The 16,592-nt window shown below is 45.4% G+C and overlaps 2 protein-coding genes across 2 annotated transcripts; both read left to right on the top strand.

Moving 5' to 3' along the window:
- The first annotated feature begins 11,909 nt into the window (after nucleotides 1-11,909).
- LOC118774172 (olfactory receptor 142-like) lies at nucleotides 11,910-12,863 on the top strand. Its single transcript, XM_036523326.1, has one exon. The coding sequence runs from the start codon at nucleotides 11,910-11,912 to the stop codon at nucleotides 12,861-12,863; it is 954 nt and encodes a 317-aa protein (XP_036379219.1).
- A 2,302-nt stretch (nucleotides 12,864-15,165) lies between these two features.
- On the top strand, nucleotides 15,166-16,119 carry LOC118774173 (olfactory receptor 142-like). The gene has a single exon (XM_036523327.1). It carries the CDS (start codon nucleotides 15,166-15,168, stop codon nucleotides 16,117-16,119), a length of 954 nt encoding a protein of 317 aa, XP_036379220.1.
- Nucleotides 16,120-16,592: the final 473 nt, after the last annotated feature.

Here is a 16,592-nt window from a genome sequence, read left to right on the forward strand (position 1 = left end):
TTGTCTTTGTCTGTCCTGATTGCCTGATCTGACTGCCTTCATGGTTTGACCCTGCCTGTTGCTGTTTTGACCCTTGTGTTGCCCTTGGACTGCCTACCTGGTATTTTGACCCTGCCTGTTTTGGACTGCCCGCTTGTTTGACGATTCTGTTATTAAACGCCTGGTATTGGAGCACTCGTGGTCCGCGTCTGAGTCCGTGCCTGAGTCCTGACAGAATGAATCCATTGCATAGTAGTTATCGTTGGAGCAGAGTGTTTACTAGCTTACTTTGGACGTTCACTAATTTAATAAATAGCTAGAGTTAACATCAATCACTCCCACCTTAAATTCATTAGTGTCAGGAACGGGGATCGGGACACAAGCGCGGACCACCGGGTAAGCGGAACCAAGCGTTTAATGAAAATCGTCAGGCAGTTCGTAGTACAGGGGCAGGCAGGGTTCAGAGACACGGGAAGGCAGTCCGGGGGCAGATCCAGGATCAGGAGTCGGGGCAGGCAGAGTCGGTAACCAGGTGATCAGGAACAGGCAGACGGAACCAAAACGGCAGGCGAAGGACGAAGTCGAGAAACAGGCAGGCATCCAAGAACAGCGATCAAACGTCAGGTTAGCTAGAGCGGGGACGAGACGGGGAAAAACTCACTGCAACGAACAAGCAAACAGACAGGGACACGCAGAGGAGATATAGGGCAGGGGTGACGAGGTGATGGGGTGCAGGTGAGCAGACAGGCAGCGGGGCGGGGCTGAAACACAGGGGAAACAAACGAGAACACCGCGGCTAAGGGGGCGGAGCCCTGACAGTACCCCCCCCCCCTACGGACGCCACCGGGCGTCACAGCGGGTTCGCCAGGGTGTCGGCGGTGGAAATCCCGGATCAGGGCCGGGTCCAGGATGTCCCTTGCAGGCACTCAGCTCCTCTCCTCGGGACCATACCCCTCCCAGTCCACCAGGTATTGCAAACCGCGCCCCCGACGCCGAACCCTGAGCAGGCGGCGCACGGTGTGAGCCACTGCTCCGTCGATCAGGCGGGGCGGCGGAGGAGCCCGGGGAGCAGGGCAGAGAGGACTGCGGACAACGGGCTTAATCTTAGAGACGTGGAAGGTGGAGTGGACATGGCGAAGGGAGAGCGGGAGCTTCAGCCGGACCGCCGTGGGGCTGATCACTCTGGCGATGGGAAAGGGGCCGATGAAGCGGGGAGCCAGCTTGCGGGAGTCCACCTTGAGGGGAAGGTCCCGGGTGGAGAGCCACACCCGCTGGCCCTGGCGATAACGGGGTGCCTTGGAGCGGTGGCGGTCAGCAAACCGCTTAGCCCGAGCCGAGGAGCGGAGCCGTGCGGTGCGCGCGCGTCTCCAGGTGCGATGGCAGCGCTGCACAAACGCCGTTGCCGAGGGGACCCCCACCTCCTCCTCCTGGGCCGGGAATAGGGGAGGTTGATAGCCTACACAGCACTGGAAGGGCGACAGCCCCGTGGAAGCAGAGGGAAGGGAGTTGACGGCGTACTCGACCCAGGGGAGGTGCTGGCTCCACGCCGACGGCTCCCGAGATGTCAGGCACCGTAGCACCGTCTCTAGTTGCTGATTGGCCCGCTCGGTCTGGCCGTTGGACTGGGGGTGAAAACCAGAGGACAGACTGACGGTGGCCCCCAGTAGTTTGCAAAATGCCCTCCAAAAGTTAGACGTAAACTGGGGCCCTCGGTCAGACACCACATCGGAGGGCAGGCCGTGCAGTCGGAATACTTGGCTAATGAGCAGCCGAGCGGTTTCCCTGGCGGAGGGCAGTTTGGGTAAGGGGATGAAGTGCACGGCTTTAGAGAACCGATCCACGACGGTGAGGATAGCGGTGTTACCGTCAGATGGTGGCAGGCCAGTGACGAAGTCCAGGGCGATATGGGACCAGGGTCGTCTGGGGACAGGCAGGGGTTGTAGCAGACCGGCGGGGGGTCGGGTGGAGGTCTTGCTCTGGGCGCAGACGGAGCAGGCGGCGGTGAAGCTCCGGATATCCTCCGCCAAAGTGGGCCACCAAAATCGCTGGCTAATGAATGCCGCTGTGCGCCGGGCTCCAGGGTGGCCAGCGAGCCTGGATGAATGCCCCCACTGCAGAACCTGAGAACGGACAGGTTGGGGAACAAAGAGGTGGTTAGGGGGACAGGAGCTGGGACCCGGTTCGTTCTGGAGGGCGGTGCGGACGGCGGCTTCGACGTCCCACAGTGCCGCTGCGACAACGCATCGGGCTGGCAGGATTGTGCTGGGTTCCTGGGAGTCCCCGGCAGGGGCGTGCTGGCGCGAGAGGGCATCAGGTTTACCGTTCTTAGAGCCGGGTCGATATGACAGGGTGAAATCAAAACGGGAGAAAAAGAGAGACCAGCGGGCTTGTCGGGGGTTGAGGCGTTTAGCTGATCGGACGTACTCGAGATTCTTGTGATCAGTCCACACCAAAAACGGAGCACTCGCCCCCTCCAGCCAGTGCCTCCACTCCTCGAGCGCCAGCTTGATGGCTAGCAGTTCCCGGTCGCCGATGTCATAGTTACGCTCGGTGGGCGTAAGGCGGTGAGAAAAGTAGGCGCAGGGGTGGAGCTTGTTGTCGGCGGACGAGCGCTGAGACAGGACCGCCCCCACTCCCACATCCGAAGCATCCACCTCCACCACGTACTGACGAGCGGGATCGGGCTGGGTAAGGACAGGCGCCGAGGTGAATCGAGCCTTCAGGTCGCGGAAAGCCTCCTCGGCAGCCGAAGCCCAGGTGAACGCCTTGTTGACCGATGTCAGGGCGGTGAGGGGAGCCGCTACCGTGCCGTAGTTGCGTATGAAGCGACGGTAGAAATTCGCGAACCCTAGGAATCGCTGCAGCTCCCTGCGGGAGGTGGGGCGCGGCCACTCCTCAACTGCGCGGACCTTCTGCCGGTCCATACGGATGCTACCTGCCGTGATCACGAAGCCCAGGAAGGAAGTAGTGTGCTGATGGAAGGCACACTTCTCCGCTTTCACGTACAGGTGGTTTTCGAGCTGGCGCTGCAGGACGCGGCGGACGTGCTGTACATGCTCGGGCAGGGAGCGAGAGAAGATCAGGATGTCGTCGAGGTACACGAATACGAACTGGTTGAGCATGTCTCGGAGGACGTCGTTCACCAGGGACTGGAACACGGCCGGGGAATTCGTCAGACCGAACGGCATGACCAGATATTCATAGTGCCCCGAGGGGGTGTTGAACGCCGTCTTCCACTCGTCCCCCTCGCGGATCCTGACCAGGTGGTAGGCATTACGGAGATCGAGTCGCGTGAAGACGGTAGCGCCCTGTAGCGACTCGAAGGCGGACGACAGAAGAGGCAGGGGGTAGCGGTTCTTGATGGTAATGGCGTTGAGACCCCGGTAATCAATGCAGGGACGGAGGGAGCCGTCCTTCTTCCCTACGAAGAAGAATCCGGCCCCCGCAGGAGAGGAGGAGGGGCGAATGAGACCGGCCGCGAGAGACTCCCGGATGTATTTGTTCATGGATTCGGTCTCCGGTGGTGATAAAGAAAACAGTCGCCCCCGAGGGGGGGACGAGCCGGGCAGCAGGTCGATGGCGCAATCATACGGGCGGTGAGGAGGCAACGATGTTGCGCGGGACTTGCTAAACACCAGTTTCAGGTCCATGTACTCGGGCGGCAGTGCCGACAGGTCCGGGAAGTCCTCGGTAGTGGAAGCGATCGGCGATCCAGGGGTGACGGCTTCCCGAAGGCAGTGGGAGTGGCAAAAGGGGCTCCAGCCCAGGATCCGGTTGCCCTCCCAGTCGATGTGGGGGTTGTGGCGAGCTAACCAGGGGCGGCCCAAGACCACGGCGGCCTGCGGGGAACGGATGACGTTGGGGACGATCTCCTCGCGATGGTTGCCCGAAATGAGGAAGTTCACCGGGGGAGTGGCGTGGGTCACGCGAACCAGGGGGGCCCCGGTGATCGCGTGGGCCTCCAACGGCGAGCGCAGGGGGACGCGGGGCAGGTGCAGACGGGCTGCCAAGTCGGCGTCGATAAAGCTGCCATCTGCCCCGGAGTCAATCAGGACGGACACGGCGTGGCTCTGACCTCCGACGAGCAGGGTGGCAGAGAACAGGGGACGGGTCTGGGGAAAGTGACGCAGTGGGGTTACACTCACCTGTAATCCCCCTGCTGCGGGTGACCGCTGGCCCTTGGCCGGGCAGTTCGCCACAAAGTGGCCAGACTGCCCGCAGTATAGGCAGGACTGGGTGCTGAGTCTCCGTTGGCGCTCCGCGGGAGACAGGCGGGTGCGGTCGACCTGCATGGGCTCGGAGGTTCCCGGGGATGGTGGTGCAGGACCCCTGACCGCCATCGGGAGGGGTTGCTCACGGACGAGACCGGGCAGGCTGCTGGACGCTCTCTCCCTGCGTCTTTGCGAGAGGCGCTGATCCACGCGGATCGCCAGGTCCACCAGAGCCTCGAAGCTGGCCGGCAGCTCCCGAGTGGCCAGCTCGTCCTTAATGGGCTCCGCGAGACCGTGGAGGAAGGCGTCGAACTGGGCCTCCTCGTTCCATCCGCTGGTGGCGGCCAGGGTGCGGAAGTCAATCGCGAAGTCTGACACCGACCGACGCCCCTGGCGAGCCTGCAGCATCTCTCTCGCTGCCTCGCGGCCCTGCCTGGAATGGTCAAACACCCTTCTCATCTCGTCGGCGAATCCGGCATACGAGTGGCAGAAGGGAGCGCCGGCGTCCCAGACCGCGGTACCCCACTCCCTCGCGCGGCCTGTCAGCAAGGTGATGACGTAGGCGATCCTCGCCCGGTCTGTGGGGAACGTGGAGGGTTGCAGCTCGAACACCAGGGAACACTGGGAAAGAAACGAGCGGCAGGTTCCTGGATCCCCCGCGTATGACTCGGGGGGTGGCAGCCGAGGCTCCCGGCTGGGAGGGGCTGGCGGAGCCGGTGGGTAGACAGCCGCTGGCGGAACCGGTGGGTAGGCAGCTGCTGGCGGAAAGGGTCGGCTCTCCTGGTTGAGCTGCAATTGTTGCAGCCGCGCCGAGACCTCGGCGAGGCTGGTGGCGAAACCCTCCAGGGACCGGCCGATGGAATCCAGCTGGTTCTGGTGTCCCCCCAGCAGCGCTCCCTGGAGCTCCAGAGCCGTCCTCAGCTGCGGTAGGGCCGCTGGGTCCCTGCTGGCTTGTTCGTTCTGTCAGGAACGGGGATCGGGACACAAGCGCGGACCACCGGGTAAGCGGAACCAAGCGTTTAATGAAAATCGTCAGGCAGTTCGTAGTACAGGGGCAGGCAGGGTTCAGAGACACGGGAAGGCAGTCCGGGGGCAGATCCAGGATCAGGAGTCGGGGCAGGCAGAGTCGGTAACCAGGTGATCAGGAACAGGCAGACGGAACCAAAACGGCAGGCGAAGGACGAAGTCGAGAAACAGGCAGGCATCCAAGAACAGCGATCAAACGTCAGGTTAGCTAGAGCGGGGACGAGACAGGAAAAACTCACTGCAACGAACAAGCAAACAGACAGGGACACGCAGAGGAGATATAGGGCAGGGGTGACGAGGTGATGGGGTGCAGGTGAGCAGACAGGCAGCGGGGCGGGGCTGAAACACAGGGGAAACAAACGAGAACACCGCGGCTAAGGGGGCGGAGCCCTGACAATTAGGGAAAGTTGGAAAGACTATTCAGCTGTTTGGGGAATAACCTACAACATAATTTTGAGAAATACACTTTTGTGTATTTGTGTATTGTGTGCTGCAAGAACCATCCACTGTCTGCCTCAAGAAACCAGGCATACATTTTTATACATCTTAGTCTAGATATCAAACGTTAGCTGTGCTTGTAATAGTCAATTAAAATGCTTTTCCTTTTCCATCCCTTTTTGTAATTAATAGTTGGTAAGGCTGGGTGATAAAATGATAACAATTATCACAATATAATTTCTCGATAGAAATATAACAAATGTTCAATATAATTAATTCTCATGCTTATATAGCATGCACAAAAATGAATCACAAACTGCCAATCATGTCGCAGGAATAGAGGTATGCATTGCGCACTTAGGTTACATGGTGAGAGGTATAAATTCAGGCCAGCACATGGTATTGTTTACAGACACAGTGGCTGACAGGCTTGTAGTTCAAGTGGAATAAGTGAAATAAGCGACACTGAAAATCAGTGCCCATGACCAGCTCGAAGTACAAAGACATTGTCAACAAGAAGGGTCACTCAACATCTCAAGTTTGGAGATATTTTGGCTATTTACAATCTGACAAAGACAGAGCAGCGTGCACTGCAAACTGTGCCTAAGATATGTGCCATCAAAGACAAGCAACACCACAGGCAACACCTGTTTCATCATTTGAAACAATATCACCCATTAGAACATGCAGAAAGTAAGAAATTAGTCCCAAACGAGTGTTGTTAGTGGACCCTCGACAAGCACCAGGCCAGTACCCAGTACGACTACCCAGCAGCAAACGATCGTATCGGCACTTTCCAGCCTTACGACAAAAATCGAAGACACAAAGTCATCACAAATGCAATTGCATATTGCATTGCAAAAGACATGCTTCCCATTAGCACTGTCGAAAAAATGAAGGATACAAGAAGCTTATCAGCTGTCACACGGCAGCTTTAAAACCTGAGACTGCAGACATACTGTCTTTCTTGCCCGTAACTTGTAAGGTAATGGCTTTGCTTGTTTAAAACTTGTACAGAAGACACTGACCACAGTTGAGATTTTTCTTTTGTCTATTTATTTTGTTTACATTGTCAGCTAAAACACTTACAAAATGTTTCAAACAGTCTGTACAAAGGGTTTGACATGCTGACCAGAATTAAGATTTCTTTGTCTGTTTATTGTTTCATTTATTGACATTATCCTTTAAAACACTTTTAAGCTTTGCAGTCTGAGCCATCTTACATGTGTGCTGTATCACACTGCAGCACGTTTTCTATTAAGATATTTATTTTTTTGAGAATAAAGGACTGAAAAAGGATTTTACTTCATTTTACTTATGCATATGTTGATGTTGAAAAAAAAAAATTGTATTTATAATTGTTTTGAATGTTGTACCTCAGGGGGGTATTCCAGAAAGCGGGTTTAGTGAAAACAGTTCGTTAACCCTGAAATGAGGGAAACTCTGAGTTTTCCGTTCCAGAAAGAGAGGTAATTCAAACTCAGGGTCAGTTACCGTGGTAATTGACTCTGTGAACCTAACCTGCTTGCTGGCAGGTTTTCTTTAACTAACCCTGAGTTTCTCCCTATCTCCTCCCTCCTGCTGAGCCTGAAGCAGCTGTCGGACATGGCATGTCCTTTTCTTGTTAACCTGATCGATGTTGAAGCTGACTTAATTCAAATAGCCTTACATCAGGAGGGGAGTTTGAGACCCCGATTAGATGTGCTTTCATTCCCTGATGATTACCCAATTGAACGTTACCGTTTTTTGTCACACTCTATCACTTATCTGAACAACATTCTCCGGCCTAATATTTAGAATATTACACACCACGGACGTGCTCTCACATCAGAGTAAATTCTTTGCTTTGCTCTTTGGTTTTTTGCCAACAGGAGTTTCCTTCCTCCACTGGCAACACAGAACATATCGGGAAAGCAACTGTTTGTAGAGCCGTAAGAAAAGTGTCCCTTGCACTTAAACGCCTATTGCACATTTTTGTAGTGTTCCCTGGGCACAAATGTCTAAGGACTATCAAAGAGGAATTCCACAGGATTGCAGGTGACCGGTGTAGAAATCATTCAGTTGAAGTTAATGACGATATTTTAAATTATATTCTTTTCATGACATTCTGCTGCGACCTCAGACTGGGATTAGTTTTTATGTTGGAGGGTTTCCCAATGTTATAGGCTGCATCGATGGCACACATATTACTGCTCCTTCTGTAGACTATGAGAATAGGAAGTCTTTCCACAGCATTAATGTGCAGGTACATAATATCTCTCATTCTCTGCACTGTCAAGATCATATGTGATGCAACACACTTGATCACAAATGTTGAAGCCAAGTGGCCCGGCTCTGTGCATAACTCATGAATGTATCGTGTGTGTACCCTGAGCAACAGATTACACATGGTAAGTAAAGCTTTGTACAAATATCATTCCCTTGTCTACCTCTTTTAACACCCTCAAAATGTATCCACTATATAATTACAGGAGAGTTTGATGGCCACCTGCTTGGTGACAGAGGGTACCCATGCCAGCCCTGTCTGTTGACCCCTTACCCTGACCCTTACCCGGGCCCCCAACAGCGTTTCAATGTGGCCCACAGCAGGACTAGAGCCCGGGTTGAGATGACAATAGGCATGTCTACGTAAACTCAGGGTAACCCCAGAGAAGGCATGTGACATTATTGTGGCTTGTGTTGTTCTCCATAATATTGCCACCATTAGAGGAGAGCAACACCCTGCCCAACAAATGAACGATCCTGAGGAAGACCATCCCATCCACCCTGCAGATGTCCCGGGTGGAAGAGCTGTCCGAGACATTCTTTGCCAGAATCACTTCACAGATTAAGCTACCGCCACCCCCAGTAGTCAAATAAAGAAGAGTCATTCACATTTCATTTGGTCTTCTTTATTTCCTACAAATACAAACGTAACAATATTTTTATATTGTTCCAACAATTAACATAATTCACCTGTGACCATGCATCCACGTCTAACTGGCATTCCCGTAATTCAATTTCAAGATCTGCCTTTTGAATGTGCCACTCCAAGTATACCATTTCTAGTTCATTTTTTGCCATTTTCTTCATGAGATGCATTTTGTACAACTCCTTTACTGGTAACTGGGAAAACATAAGGATGACATTAAGTTCTACAGATCTACATGCAGAATTAACCTGGCATTTACTGAACATCTCACTGTGTTAATCTGTGCTGTGGAGGTTGATGGACCCTCCTCCTGGTAATGCCCAGTCATGCTCTGTTAAAAAGGATAAGAATGTGCAAGTTGTTTTGCCATTCATTATTTATTCTCATCACTTCAATGTACATTTCAGACTCAAAATTCCACACAAGAATGTAAAAAATTTAAATGGGGAGAGAACTATCAGTAGCTACCATACATAATATTAAGATGTATATCTCTGTAGGCGTTTCTGAATCCCTCTCTGTGGCAGCAGACAACATGTGTTCATCATCATCCTGGGATGAAGAGCAGCATTCTGTTTCAGTATGCTTTAAACTACTACATTTGGCAAAATCTCTGGAGTATTGAGTACTTACAACTGCAAGGAGTTTGGTTGTGGCAGGATGATCAAGAAGGCAGATGACACCATCAATGATGGTTGGGAGAAATGACCCCCCCACCCCCCCAAAAAAAAAAAAAAAAAAAAAAAAAAAAAATATATATATATATATATATATATATATATATATATATATATATATATATATGTACAGTATATACACACACCCACTAACATCTTATATTATGGGGGGTGATTTGCTCGGATGAGCTCTCTCCAGGTATGCCTTCAGCCACTGGTTGCCCAGTGTTATGGCTCAGGGCCAGCTCTGCCTCTGTCAGAGGTGATGGTGATGGTGGCCCTCCACCCGTTTTGCGGGCCTCTGCCATCTTTCTGTTAGCTGAGTATAATTCAAATGTTAATCTATTAAGCAGGATATTAGGCTGTTAAAACAGCATTCTGTTGGGGGTTAAAGCTACTACAAGTTGTATAGCCACTGAATAATATTTATTTTGTTTAATATGTCAAATATGATTAAAATCAAACTGAGGTACAATCATGAGCCTATAGGCCTAAGCAAAATATGTCTTACCCTGTTTGAACTATGTTTTTATATTTCATTTTCAGCTGCTGCCAAGTGCACTTTGTGCCCATGGGATTGCACAACAGAATTTTATTCAATAACATTCCACCACTTTTTCACCTGTAATATTAAAAGGAAGTGTGGTAAAATGATAAATGAACAGACTACTGCATTCAAACTTACACATTGACTTGGGCAGCAATTCTCTCCCGCGCCAATTGTTTCTCCTTTACCGCTGCAGCTGTGTTGCTTTTTTTCTGAAATTGTGCTCATACTTGCCATAAGCATGTAACGGAATTTCTAACTCCAGTGGGGTGAAGTAGGACAACCTTTTCTTTCTCACCAGTTGCCATGGTGAATTGTAGTATCGGAGCTCCATTGATGATGGCTTTTTATAGTCATCACGCACATGCTTAACTCAGAGTGAACATACTCAGAGTTGATTGAACTAAGTCAGATAAGCTGTTCTGGAACCGAAAACTTGGAGTTTCCCATCTCAGGGTTCACCAACTCAGAGTTCAGGCTTAGGCTCAGAGTTTGTTAAATCTGCTTTCTGGAATACACCCCTGATTTGTGAAATGTTCTGCTGTTTGGCAAGTGTTTGTCATGTTCTGACCATAAAGAATGGTTTAAAACCACAATTAACCGTGGCGGTGGAATTGGCTGCGTTGCAAGGGGCACCGGCTAAAATGTTGCTTAGGGCACCAAATTGGTCAGGGCTGGCTCTGCTTTGAACAATGTGGTTATGACCTTACACAACTAGTACAGTACTATGATAGTGAGTAATACATTTTTCTGGCAGAGTTCTGAGAGTGGGTTATCAATGTATGACAAAAATAATGGAATATTCAAGAGCTGTAATCTTGAATTCAAATGTAATGCATTAGAATAGCAAAGTGGCATCTTATGTCATCTTGGGAATTGTGTGGTTAAGGAAACAAAATGAGTCAATGATTAAAGTCTTATTATCAAGGAGCAGGCTAAAACAAAGATGCAACCAGAATTTTGCCACTTACATCTTTTTGTCCTCAACTGATTTAGTATAAAATGGCCAAAGGTGTGGTTGCTCACTGAAAATAAATTAGTTTGAAAATATTATTGCACAAATTTGTCTAAAATGTGAGATGCTTGCATACTAAAAGCGCCATAGTTTCCAAAGAAGAAATGTGGTAGTGAAGGTTTTTGGTACAATCTATAACATTTTTTATCTACAGGAGGGGAGCAGCCACTTCCTGTATACAATCCACTGTATACAATCCTGCATACAAGTACAAGGACATTATTATGCACATTTAGTGGTCATGTCATTTATTCCCATTGGTTGTTTGCTTTTTGTGTGGTGCAAGAAGACAACTCTAGGCTTGTAGTATTTCAGCTAAGCAAGCTGAAATTTCCATCTAATAACCCAGTTAGGCATATGCTACAAATGTTGAAATTCCATCCCTGCAATAATCATTTGAGAATCTGAGCCACAGTATTTCAGAGATGTATATTTATATCTGAAAGTAAGGGAAGTATTACCAATAACAATAAACATGTGGTGAACATTATCTGAAAATATTGCTGAAGTCAGTTATAATTTAAAGGCAACAAGAGCTAAACATGGGGTGGGGCTATATCCTAAGATAAGTCCTCCTTGTTCTGTATATTAACAGGCTGTTGTTAAACTGACACAATCTGAAGGATGTGTCCTCTTTCTGCCTCCTGATATTTTCCAAGAACATCTTCCATCCACCTCTGCCAATACAGGAATGATTTTAGATACAGAAGCTTTACCTTTTGAATAGAAATTAGCTTTTTTTCTAATCTTCTCTGCATGACAAGCAAGCAAGATGCAATTGTAAGTAAAGGAGAGCAAGTGCATTTTAAAGTTTATGAGACAATTTATAACAATTTTCTGTCTAAGAGTGAATGATTTGTCACGGTATAAATTTTTTACACATAATTTAACTGATCTTTCTAACAACAAAAATTAATGGTAGTCTTTCTTTATGTTCAAAAAATGGCTGCAGGGTTGTAATAAGATAAACTGATTCCAGAATGTAATGCTAACAGTGTGGAGTTTCAATTTCATTCTACTACATTATACTATTAAAGCTTCTGAAAATGAATTAAATGCATGCTTCAATCCCACAGTTCGGGCTACTAATTCAAAACTGAAGACCATGGATAACTCATCAAAGATCACTTTCTTCATTTTGACTGTGTATGAGGATGTAGGTAACATTAAGTATTTTTATTTCAGCATTTTGCTTGTTTTGAAATTTTCAATTTATATGACAAACTCATTGCTTATTGTAGTAATCTTTACAAACCAGCGTCTGCATGAACCAATGTATGTGTTTCTGTGTAATTTATTTGTGAATGAATTGTATGGAAGCACTGCATTACTTCCCGCACTGTTACTTAATCTTTTGTCAGATACTCATGAAGTCTCCAGTGCTTGCTGTTTTTTGCAGATATTTTGCTTGTACACATATGCATCTGTAGAATTTTGTAATTTAGCTGCTATGGCTTATGACAGGTATTTGTCCATCTGTTATCCACTACATTACAGAAATATAATGACTGCTTGCAAAGTTTACACATTAATTGTGTTCATCTGGGTTTATTCGTTTGTCAAATTTTCAATTACTCTGTCATTAAATTTACAGTTGCCGTTGTGTGGAAATACCATACACAAAGTGGGTTGTGACAACTTTTCTTTGATCAGACTTGCCTGTACAGACACTACTCTGAACAATATTTATGGGCTTTGCAGCACAGTTGTGACCATCGCTGTCCCATTGACTCCTATTTTATATTCATATGCAAAAATTATCAGAATCTGTTATAATTCTTCCAAAGAAGCTCAGAGGAAAGCTTTAAACACCTGTACTCCCCACTTAATATCACTTATGAACTTTTCAATCGGCAGTTTCTTTGAAGTTGTCCAAAACCGATTTGATTTGACTTATGTTCCCTCAGTCATACGCATAACATTATCAGTATACTTTTTGCTATGTCCTCCACTGTTTAATCCAATAATGTATGGAATAAAGATAACAAAAATAAGGCAAGCTGTTCAAAAATGGTTCTCTGCTAAAAGCATTGTTCCACAGCTAGAATACAGTAAATAAAAAAATTTCTGTTTTAGGCTTCTAGGCCATTGGTTATTACTGTTTAGTAGAATTTTGATTATTGTTACCATTGTTAATGGTCTTAATATTGCATGATGTCATAGCCATGTTATTGCTGTGTTGAATACATTTCATAGGCCTGTGCACACTGAAAATCCAAATAATGAAACATGTTCGTATGCCTGTTGGGCAGGGCACAGTACCTTTAGAAAGCTGACATTTATTCCAGAACAGTCAGAAATGTCTCAGGCCACTTAGATTGCTCTCTAGTGGTCTGAACCACCAACCAGCTGGTCCACACCACTAGCTTAACTAGTCTAGACTATAGATGACAAAATGTAATAGACCCTTCTCTTTCAGTGTTCAGCTGCTTCAGCCAGTTATGAAGGTACACAAGTACCTTCATAATATTCCTTGTCATTCAATTTTAAATTGCTTGGTTCTTATAAAGACTTCACCAATTCATTCAAATGTCATAGTTCATATGGTTGTTATATTATTATAAACTAAAAAATTTCTGTTATTTTCACTGTGTTCATTATTATTGTTGTTGTTAATAATAATACTTAATTTTTATTAAACTAGTTAACAGATTTAACTTTTACCATTTTGTAGAGAGAGATTTAAAAGGCTCATCTTGGTTGTTGACCTGCATTAAGTGCTTGAAAATATGTGCTCAGCTTTCAAAATTGAAGCTGTAAGTGTTTTGTGGCAGGGTTCTGCAGTAATAATAAATGGTTGTAATGGAACTTCTTGAGAATATCTGTCAGCCACCTTGCTCTCAGAAGGGAGGCGGTGTTTTCCAAAGTAAAAAAAAAAAAAAAAACTGTTCTGCTGTGTGTGCAAGTGAGTACCTCTCGTTGTTTAGAGACACATGCCTGCACAAGTTAGGATTGAAAACAAAAAACTGAAATCTATGAAGTGAAATCCACAGAAAAAATGCTCACTGGTCTTAACTTGGAATATGCTCCTTAATCAATACAATGATCTCCTCAAGTAAGTTTACTTTTTGTGAAAGGCTGTTAGTGTGGAACAAAAAGAAAAAGTAGATGCCTGACCTGTGCAATACCCTAATGAGAACAGGGTTCAGTGCTACACAATTATGCACTAAAATGGATGAATGAAGGAAATATTAGAAGTAACATTAAGAGTATTGGGAACATAGACTAAAACCATTGTTAAACCAGTAGGGAATGCCTATTTTACCCCAGTCGACTGCTTTACTGGAAAAAGTAAAGCAGTCGACTGGGATGCTGGAAAAAGAGGTCAAGATTTATCATCTGGAGAGAGAAAGAGAAGTGAAAATCAGATGGGTGGGCGGGGCTTTACTGCAAACGACATCATTCTTGGTTATTCTGCATATTAAGAAGGCCTGTTGTTAAATAATCACCATCTGAAGTACTTGTCTCATTTTTTTCTGCTCAATATTGCTAAAGGACTATTTCTTGACTACCTCTGCTGATTCCTATGCTTTAGCTTTTCAAAATACTTTTGTCACTTTCCTACTCTGACTTGACTTTTTCAGCTCTCTGAGCCATAAATGGATGTTCAAGTAAATGAACGTGTAGGGAGCAAGTTTATAAAATTGCCATTGTTTAAGAATGAAGAACTTGCCTTATTCAGTTATTATCAATATTTTTTCTAACCTGAGCAACAATCACTGTTCTATCGCTGATATTTTTCAACTCGTTAATTCATGTAATCAAGATCATTTGGAACATAAGTGTAGTTACATTCTGTCATGCATGTGTTCAGTCCATAGGTACTTTAAAACTGAAAAAAAAAACAACTAAAAAACTGAAGTGACAAGTGATATTCCTGACAAGCCAGATGCAGAACTGAAAAGCCTGCACCATATTTGTATAGTTCACATACTTGTAATGGAAAATATGTACTAAATTACAGGAATACAAGAACTGTTTTTCCTTTGGAAAGAAGAAACTACACGATAATGTTCTTCGTTGGGCTTGACTCACGTGGTAAAACTAACCTTTGGTCCCTAATATATATGATATGTATTATTATTATTAGTAGTAGTAGTAGCAGTAGTAGTCATACTTATAGTCATAAAGTAGTAGTGTTTTAATACTTAATGCAGTGTTTTAATAGTTTTAATAGTAGTCCTGCAGTAATTAATTGGTAAACATAAAGGGCTGAGGGAAAGTAATTAATTCCAAAATATGATTGTTAAAATTTTAGTTTCTATTTTACTCTATTAAATTATGTTATTACAGTTTCTAAAAATGAATCAACAACTTGCTTCAATCCCACAGTGCAGACACCTAATTCAAATCTGAAGACCATGGATAACTCGTCTGAGATCACTTTCTTCATTTTGGCTGCATATGAGGATGTAGGAAACTGGAAATATTTCTATTTCAGCATTTTGCTTTTTTTGAATGTCACAATTATTCTGGCAAATGTATTGCTTATTGTAGTAATCTCTGTGGACCGGAGTCTGCATGAACCAATGTATGTGTTTCTGTGTAATTTATTTGTGAATGAATTGTATGGAAGCACTGCATTACTTCCCGCACTGTTACTTAATCTTTTGTCAGATACTCATGAAGTCTCCAGTGCTTGCTGTTTTTTGCAGATGTTTTGTGTGTACACATATGCATCTGTAGAGATGTGTAATTTAGCTGCTATGGCTTATGACAGGTATTTGTCCATCTGTTATCCACTACATTACAGTGATATAATGACTTCTTGTAAAATGCACTCAATAATTGTGTTCATTTGGGTTTATTCATTTGCCAAACTTTCAGTTACTCTGGTGTTAACTTTGCAGCTACCGCTGTGTGGAAATATTATACACAAAGTGGGTTGTGACAACTTTTCTTTGATCAGACTTGCCTGTACAGACACTACTCTGAACAATATTTTTGGACTTTGCAGCACAGTAGTGATCATCGCTGTCCCATTGATTTTTATTTTATATTCTTATGCAAAAATTGTCAGGATCTGTTATAATTCTTCCAAAGAAGCTCAAAAGAAAGCTTTAAACACCTGTACTCCCCACTTAATATCACTCATGAACTTCTCAGTTTGCAGTTTCTTTGAAATTGTCCAAAACCGATTTGATATGACTTATGTCCCCTCAGTCATTCGTATAACATTGTCAGTGTACTTTTTGTTATGTCCTCCACTGTTTAATCCAATTATGTATGGAATAAAGATAACAAAGATAAAGCAAGCTGTTAAAAAGCGGTTGTTTCCTAAAAGCATTTTTCCACAGTTGGAATACAGTAAATAAACAAAATTTCTGTTTTTAGACTTCCATACCCTTTGTTATTGTTCTTTTTAGTCTGATTGTTGTTGTTGTTGTTAATGGTTATAATAACATTATTTGTTTTCCTCTTTTTTTTTTTTTTTTTTGCGAGACTACATGACTGTATTGACAGATTTGGGGCATATTGTTAATTCTTTATTACAAACAGAGTGAGTGGCTTGGCAGAACCCAAGAGATGAACAATAAATCCATGTCACCCTCGACCGTGCACGTATTTGAGTGCCTAGACATTCTAGCGCACTTATTATGATTGCAGTGTACCAAGCACATGGGTCTATCTCTCACCTGAAAATGTGTTTCTAGCCAAGTAAAACTTACAACTTAAAATAAAAAATCCATAATTGATGACATTAGAACAAAGTATTAATTTATGTGACCATTTTTTCATACAATAATAAGACATATTCAACATTTTAAGGGAGAAAAATTGTTTTTAT

This window comes from Megalops cyprinoides, chromosome 3 (assembly GCF_013368585.1).
Source record: "Megalops cyprinoides isolate fMegCyp1 chromosome 3, fMegCyp1.pri, whole genome shotgun sequence".
In the NCBI taxonomy this organism is placed as follows: domain Eukaryota; kingdom Metazoa; phylum Chordata; class Actinopteri; order Elopiformes; family Megalopidae; genus Megalops; species Megalops cyprinoides.